At 56.7% G+C, this 8,425-nt stretch overlaps 1 protein-coding gene across 1 annotated transcript in view; it reads left to right on the plus strand.

The window, feature by feature from the left end:
* The window catches only part of C1QTNF6 (C1q and TNF related 6), a 6,011-nt gene extending 893 nt beyond the window's left edge, over positions 1-5,118 (plus strand). The window contains exons 2-3 of the mRNA XM_007454064.1: positions 1,676-1,934; positions 4,406-5,118. Of these exons, the coding sequence (XP_007454126.1) occupies positions 1,682-1,934; positions 4,406-4,953 (801 nt within the window). The 5' untranslated portion in view covers positions 1,676-1,681 and the 3' untranslated portion in view covers positions 4,954-5,118. The remainder of the gene's footprint in view (positions 1-1,675; positions 1,935-4,405) is intronic.
* Positions 5,119-8,425: the final 3,307 nt, after the last annotated feature.

The following is an 8,425-nucleotide window of genomic DNA, read 5'->3' on the forward strand; positions in this document are numbered from 1 at the left end:
CCCTACATTTAAATCCTCCCAAATAACCTGGGGAGGAAGGTGGTGTTGTCTCCTTGTAAATGTCAAGGAGCAAGAAGCCCAGAGACGTTAAGCCGCTAGCCCTAGGTCACACAGCTTGTAAACCATTCTGGGATCTCAAGTCTGACTCCAAAGCCTCATCTTTTCCTGTGAGGTCACATCTATGGGAAGAAAAAGAGGGGATTTTGCTCCTCTCAAAACCACTGGGTTGCGTAATTTACAAATAAAAGCTAAGGGTCATAATCTCGGGCAGAAGGGATATTGATCTCTGAAGATTTGACGTGCCTTATTGAGCAGAACCAGGAAAGCAGAACGGGGGCCGGGGAGGTGGGAGAGGCTTGGGAATGGTCACCTTCAGGAGAGGGGTGATGGCCCTGGAGACTGCCTGCCCACCCCTCTCTTCTCCTGCTACTACCCAGCCCCCAGGGAGCGGGGAGGGGGTTGTTGCGGGGGAGGGCTCCTGCCCCTTTAAAACCCAACTCCTACCTCAGTGTTCAGGTTAGGTTAGAATGGCATTTAAAAAAAAATAATAATTTTACCTTCTCTACACATATTAACCACAGAAAAATATTTTTAAATTGTACTAAATGTTAAAGGAGAACAAAAAGGAAATAAACAAAGAACCCCAGAAGTGTAAAAACCAGTCTGGTTTCAAAAGTGTTTCTGATCCTGCGATAACTCAGTGCCAGCCCCCAAAGACTGCCACCACCTCAAAGGCTCTTTGCCTGGCTTCCTGCCCACCCAGCCCCGGCTTGTCTCCAGTCACTGCTGTCCAGGCTGCTTTCTAACCCTCTCCGTGAACACTGGATCCCTTCTTGGCCAAGGCCAAAGACAGATTCTCACAAACCACTGGGCTTCCCTGTTCCTTTTGAATTTTCCAGACCTCCTGGGTCCTGCCCCTTAGTTCCAACTTACCACCTTGGCAGCTGATTGGCAGGTCTATGATGATTGACACAACCACCTTCCAATGAATTTACTCTCTCCTGCTCCTTTCCCTGCAGGGCTTCTTGTGTGAGGTTGAGTTGGTAGGTTGTTGACTGCACAAACATGCTGAGAGAGGAGGTGGGCTGAGACCAGCTACGCACCTTCAGCGTGCATTTCTGCAGGGACTTCTTTTGTTTGTTTGTTTCTAATTTGTCCGTCCTGAGGGGCATCTTCTTCTACCTTGCCCTCCAGTGGCAGTGGAGTCTCTGGGGCAAGAAAACAAGCCAGAGGGAGGTTGGGAGGGTGGGAAAAACATTTTACAGTCTCATTGGCTATGACACGTGGACAGCAGGGCACCTTCCTCACCCACCCCAGCAAAGGCCTCCCAGGACCCTCGTCTTCAGAGGGGGTCCTCCTTCGTGGGCCCATGTGTGCCAGAGATGCCCAGGGACTGGGTTCCAGGAAACTCAGCCTCCAGGCCCTGCACTACCACAAGTCTCTTTGTGACCTTGAGAACCTGCTTTTGTGAACCTCTTTGTGACCTCTTTGTGACCTTGAGAACCTGCTTCCCTGTGTAGGCCTCTGTCTTCTCATCTGTTAGATGGGGGCACTAATGCCCCCTCCCCGAGTTATGTCAGGAGCACACATGCTGTGGGTGGTGGCGTCCACGCTGGGCATCAGCAGAGTGTAGATGTCAAGGTAATATATTTCTGTCCCTCCTTCCCTGCTCCAGGTCGCCATGGGGATAGCTGCCCTGGGCCTCCTCTGGGCAGTGCTCGTGCCCCCTCTCTCTGTGTTTGGAATCCCCACCGAGGAGCCCACCTCTGGGGAAGCCGTGGCCTCTAGTTCCCCTGGGCTCTGTCGACGGTGCTGTGACTCTGAGGACCCCCTGGTCCTTGCTGATGCTGCACACGCGTCCTTGGCCTCTCCGTCCGCCCTCCCGTACATGCTGCCTGAGGTCAGGCCCTACATTAACATCACCATCCTGAAGGGTGAGGACCCACACGTGGCTTGGGCTGGACTGGCCCGGTCGGGGACAGGGAGGGCATGGGGCTCTCTTCCTGGGCTCAGGGAGGTGAGGTGGAAGGAGCAGAAGAAACCAGGACAGAAAACTGTCCCAGACCTTTTCTTTCATTTACACATTTATTAAGTACCTACTGCATACCAGGACCATTCTGAATTCTGGGATGGAGCGTGTACACATCAGAGAGAGATGCCACCGCTGTGGAGCTTCTGTTCTAGTGGGGGAGGCAGACAGTGAGCAGAAAACATATCACCCAAGTTAATGAGATGGATGGTGATAAATGCTATGGAAGTGACGAGGTGGAGCAGGGTAAGTGATGTCTGGAGTGCAGCTGTCGGGGGCAGGTTGCATATTAAATGGGGGTGGTCAGTGTAGGTCTCACTGAGAAGGTGGGGAGAAGCCACGTGGGTATCTGGGGAAGAGCGTTCCAGGCAGAGTGCATAGCAGGTGCAAAGGCCCTGGGGCCAGAGCGGACCTCATGTGTTTGAGGAACAGGGGGCAAGGGGAGGAGCTAGGTTGGAGACAAAACAGATCAGATGTGGGTTCCTCCTCTGAGTGAGATGGGGAGTGGGGGAGGGTTTGAGCAGAGGAGGGACCTGGCCCAGCTTAGGTTTCAAATGGAGCACTCTAATTTCTGTGGAGAATAGACAAGGGTAGAATCAGGGAGAGCCGTGGGGGCCACTAGGACCACCCAGGCGAGAGCTGGCTGCCTGTCCTCTAAAACCAGATCTCAAGGAAGCAACTTCTGCTGTTGGGGGCTGTGAAGGGCTGGTCCTGGGGCCAGACCTTGACATCCTTAACCTCTGTCTTTGCTCACGACAACCCCGCAAGTTCAGTATGTTGTCATTCCTCCCACTTTGCAGATGGGGAAACTGAGCCTCCGAGAGGGGAGGAGCTCTCCTGGGGTCACACACCTGTTAGGGGCAGAGCTAGGATTTGTTGCCGAGGACTTCAGAGGGTCAGCTGGCACCTGAGACCCTGGGGCCTTCAGATTTTGTGGTTGAGGACCCCTCTTGTCCTCTCCCTACTTTGCCCACCACCTCACACATCACCGCTTCCCCAAGGCCAACAGAGCCCTCTGTGTGAGGTTGACGAGGTGCTTGGATGCTGACTGAACTCTCCCCTCACTATCCTCCTTAAAACCCCATGTCACCTCTCCTGGGACAGGCTAGCTGCCTGCTGGGCAGAAGGCGTCTGGCTGGTGTCAGGAGTCCTGGGTCCCAGCCCCAGCTCTTCAGCTCCCTTGCTGTGTGGCGCAGGCTTGTCTCTCCCTCCCTGGGCTTGCTGCCTCATTTGTAAAAAGGAGAAGGTAACCCCCTCTTATAACTACCCTTCACACCCTCCCTTGGGGCTGGGGCGAAGCAAGTGCTCTGCAAACTGTAAAGTGCAGGGCACATGATGAGGTAGGTAGTTCACCAACGAGCCAGTGAGGAAGACCTCCACAGAGCCATGGACTCCCTCCTCCCTGCTTCTCTCCAGGCTTCTCCTCCGAGGACCTGTGTCCTCTTTTCTGTCCCTTCTTCCCCTCTTCCCAGCAGCATTGCCGTGGTCATAGGGGACCCCGGGACAACACAGGGCTGTCTAGTTCACTCAGAGGGATGTGGCTAAGGGTGTGACTGAGGCTCTATGACAGGCAGCAGGGAAATATTTGGGATCTGGCCCCTCAAGAAGTAGGTGGTAAAAAAATAAAAAGTAGGTGATCACCTGCTTTTCTTGCGTTCAAGGTCAGCCTGGAACAAGGGCTGGCCAGAGGCGTGCCTGCTGGGAACCAGGGCAGATGCTGCCGGAGCCCAGGGCAGGGGGAGGTGGGCTGGGCAGTGCTGAGTGAATCGTCCTGCCTCGCATCTGCAGAGTTCACCTGGTGCTTTCCCAGAGGGCTCAGGAACATCCCTGTGAGGCAAGCATGATCCGCTTCAAGATACAGACAAAAAAAATTCCCAAGACACCAACATGAAGGCCCCAGGTCGTGCAGAGGGGCGGTAACGCCCACCAAGGGCCTCCTGGCTCCGACTCTGGACACTTCCTTCCCGGTGATCCCTTCTCTGGGGCAGAAATGCCACGCCCACATCACCCTGGAGTCCCGCTGGGTGCAGTGACACCTGGGGTCCAGGCCTGGTCTGGCAGAGACCACAGTCAGACCCTCACTGCTGAGGAGGGAGCAGGCTGGCGTGGAGACAGACCGCAGTTGGGGTCCTGCTCCCAAGCTGTGCCACCGGGAGAGCCCCTTCACCTCTCTGTGAGGGGAGGTGGACATGGTGTCTCCTTTAGAGGGGCGCTCGGGGTGGCGATGCCTGGCATGCAGCAGGTGCTCAGTAGGTGCTGGCTCTTCTCTGGCCTCTGCCGTCTCTGGGCAGGGGCGAGCCTTCTGCAAACGCTAAGGAGCCCCCTGGGTGCAGGCATGGGTGCCTGCCCTGACTTTTCTCCTCTTTGTCTCCGCAGGTGACAAAGGGGACCGAGGCCTGCTGGGCTCGCCCGGGAAGCTGGGCAGGGAGGGCCCCCGGGGGGAGCGCGGCCCCCAGGGCACCAAGGGCGCCAAGGGGCAAGCAGGCAGCCCTGGCGGCCCGTGCCAGACGCGCTTCTCAGCCTTCTCGGTGGGCCGCAAGACGGCCCTGCACAGCAGCGAGGGTTTCCAGCCGCTGCTCTTCGACACGGTCTTTGTGAACCCGGACGGGCACTTCAACCTGGCTGCCGGCCACTTCGTCGCCCCCCTGCGCGGCCTCTATTTCTTCAGCCTCAACGTGCACAGCTGGAACTTCAAGGAGACCTACGTGCACGTCGTGCACAACGACGAGGCAGCCGTCATCCTGTATGCGCAGCCCAGCGACCGCAGCATCATGCAGAGCCAGAGTGTGATGCTGGCCCTGGCACCCGGCGACCGTGTTTGGGCACGGCTCTTCAAGCGTGAGCGTGAGAATGCTGTCTACAGCGACGACATCGACACCTACATCACCTTCAGCGGCCATCTCATCAAGCCCGAGGACGATTAGTGCCTCCTGTGGGGCAGCTCTGGCCTGGGGTGGCCACGGGCAGGTCTGTGCCCTGCGGGGCCTCAGTTTGCCTGTCTGTAAAGTTGGCCCTGGGACCAGGCATTCTGGGCAGCCTTCCTCCTCTTTCCTTCCCTCCATCACCCTCCCAGTCTGTTCCTGCCTCTCAGTCTGTTCCTGCCTCTCTCCTCTCTTTCAGAAAACTCCTAACCTAAATCTTCTAGAACTTTCCCAACCTTTTAGACCAGCACTTTTCAAACTTGAATGTGCATCTGTATCACCCAGGGATTGTGCTAAAATGCTGGTTCTGATCCAGCAGGTGTGGCGCGGGCCCAGGATTTTGCATTTCTAGGACGTTCCTGGGTGATGCTGGTCTATGGACCCCACTTGAGTAACCAGGTCCTATAACTTTCACAACATTCTGGAATCTTCCAAACATTCTAGAATCTTCCCAACATCCTTAAATTCTCTCACCCTTCTAGGACACCCCCTCCTCTTGTCTCTTGCGCCTTCTCCCTTCTCCTTGAACTCCTGTCTGCACCCCGACTTGTGCAGCCGCAGTTCATTTATTCAGTCATCAAACACTTACTGAGCTCCCGCTCTGTGCCAGGCTCTGGGAAGGCTGAGGTGAACCAGACACAGGCCCTGCTCTCGGTGAGCACCCAGTCCAGCCAGGGTGGGGAGACACAGATTCTGAAACCAGACCCGGAGAAACACATGGGTCTCTGATCACACAAGTCTGTGTTCTGGGCATTCAGGCACTGTGGCCCCCATTACCCACCACTCCCCAAGGCTGGCAGGATGGGGTACCCCAGGTGGGGGTTATTCTCTGCCTGTTCCTTTCTTTTTTGCCCAATGCCCATCATTAAAGCAAACCCAGGGGGGCCTTGGTCAGGGGAAAGGTGCTGTGAGGAGAGGACCCAGGGGTTAGGGGGCATTTTGGGGTAAGGGGGCCCAGACCCATAGCTCCCCACACGGCTGGAATGGAAGCCTGTGAGGGCTCCTACCCTCCTCAGCACACGCCCTCCCTGACCCGCTACTGGGCGGCTGTCAGGGCCGTGCTCAGCCCGCTTTGCCAAAGGTGCCTGGGCCTCAGTTCTCCCAGGCTCCCAGCCACTGTCAGACACTGACGTCTGTCCCCAGGTGCTCTGACCTCCTTGGTGTCTCTCGCCAGCCCAGTGCCTCCGGCTCTCCAGGTGCTGAGGCCCCGGGTGGGCAGCTCCTGCCCAGCAGAGCCGCCTCTGGCCTGCTGCTGCCTTTACAAATGCTGCCGGGCAATGAGCCACAACAGAGGGCACCGGGCTTTGGACCCCTCAGCAGGTCTGGGGAACCAAAGCGAGCAAAGTTCCAGGTCAATTGGGGGGACCCTCCTCTGAGCCATGATGCCAAGGGAGGCTCTGGGCGAGGCTGAGGCCAAGTGAGGGACATCAGGACTTCTGTCCCTTCCCCCTCTCCCAGGGTGGGACAGCCTGGTGGCCCCCAGCCTTCCCCTCCCGCAACCCCAGGTGGCCCGAACCTCCCCCGAGAGGGAGACGGCCTCCGCCCATTGGTGCTTATGCGGACTCCGGGACAGAGGTGGCTCCGGTGGTGGTCTCTGGTGCTTACTCATAGCCAGGGGAGCCATGGCTGCATGGCTGGGGGATGGCAGCAGGGCCTGACCCGGTGCCGTGAAGACTGGTCCTGTACAACCACCCCCAGCCCGACTTCACCCCTGCCCTGCTTGTCCAGCATGATTAAAAGTTGTGCGTCTTCTTGGCAATTCAGCCTGGCTCTTTCTGCTAGGTTTCCTTTGCCCACCTTGGGAGGGCAGCCCATCCTGTTCTGCTGGGCCCAGGTTCAGGACCCCAGAGGGACCAAGGCAGCCCAGGGCTCCATTCCACATGCTCGCCACCCACAAAAGAACCAGACGGCCTCAGTCACTCACTCAGCTGGTGTGCCTTGGAGGCAGTGGAACCAGCTCAGGGTCTGTTGTGCCCTGCCCTGGCTGTGGCCCTGGGAAAGTCCTCACATCTCGGAGCCTCAGTCTCCTTGTCTGTAAAATGGGAATGATGATCACCTATCTCATGGGGTGGCCATAAAGATTAGAAGAGAGGTTGCCCGGTGAGCACTGCATTCATCCTTTTTTTAAGAAATTTTAATTAATTAATTAATTAATTAATTTTGGGCTGCGCTGGGTCTTCGTTGCTGTGTGCCGGCTTTCTCTAGTTGCGGCGAGCGGGGGCTACTCTTCGTTGCGGTGCATGGACTTCTCACTGTGGTGGCTTCTCGTGTCGCGGAGCACGGGGTCTAGGCGCGTGGGCTTCAGTAGTTGTGACACGCGGGCTCAGTAGTTGTGGCTCGCGAGCTCTAGGGCGCAGGCTCAGTAGTTGGGGCGCACAGGCTTAGTTGCTCCGCAGCACGTGGGATCTTCCTGGACCAGGGCTCGAACCCGCGTCCCCTGCATTGGCAGACAGGTTCTTAACCATGGCGCCACCAGGGAAGTCCCTGCGTTCATCCTTTGAACCACAGCTACTGAGCACCTACTGTGTGCTGGGTATGCCGCTAGGCTTGGAGGCTGCAATTGCAGGCACAATCCATCACCTCCCCATGGAGAACATCCGTGGAGTTTATGTTCTAGTGAGGCACTTGGATGTGCTGAACAAACCACAGATCCTACTTGGGGCTCCTGTCTCATGTTTTGTGTGTAATACTTGCCAGAGAACAGCTGGATATTCTCTGGTGGAAAATGCTCCACGTCCTACAACGGGCAGTCTTGGTGGGTTCTGACTTCTAAGCTAGCATAGTAGCTACTCACATAAAAATACCTAATGTAATCAGTGGCGACTCCTCTTATTGGCTTGATGGGGGCATCTGCCCTGCCTGCGTGCCTGTGTTTGATGGCTCTCTGGGTACCACGTGGAAGAGGATGCTATAAAGACAAATCCACCATAACTGCCCCAGGATTCACCTGAGCCTGCAGCCACCCAGGCAGGGGGAGACATAAGTCTTAGTTTCCTTGGAGCCCATCTGGCCCCCAAAGGAGGTTTCCCACCACACCTGAAGGCCTTGCAGCTCTCACCCAAGAGGCCCTAACAGGTCAGAGGCTACTCAGGGGAGCCATCCCACCGCCCACTTTTGGCCCAGGATCTGCTGAAGCGCCATCAGCCTCACCAGCACCCCTGCTCCGACACTGGTGGTAAAGGTCACCTCCAGTGCCAGGCAGGAGCCTTTGGTCATGGACATCATGAGGACTTGATGTGCTGATTACTGAGGCAGAAAAGCTTTTGACACTGCTTGCCAAGCACTTGCAGGAGGACTGAAGCTTGCCCTTTGCAAGCTGAGGCCAAAGGCCCCAGATATTCCCAGGCCACATTAGTTCAGGTCTCCAAGACTGGCAGCCCTCTGTTGTCTAATTGGACCTGCTACAAACACTTCTCCATCCATGCTTCAGAGGCAGCCTCTGGTCTGTCTGGGCCAGTTGTTCCCATGGGATCCC

Source organism: Lipotes vexillifer, unplaced genomic scaffold (assembly GCF_000442215.2).
Source record: "Lipotes vexillifer unplaced genomic scaffold, Lipotes_vexillifer_v1.1 scaffold382, whole genome shotgun sequence".
NCBI lineage: Eukaryota > Metazoa > Chordata > Mammalia > Artiodactyla > Lipotidae > Lipotes > Lipotes vexillifer.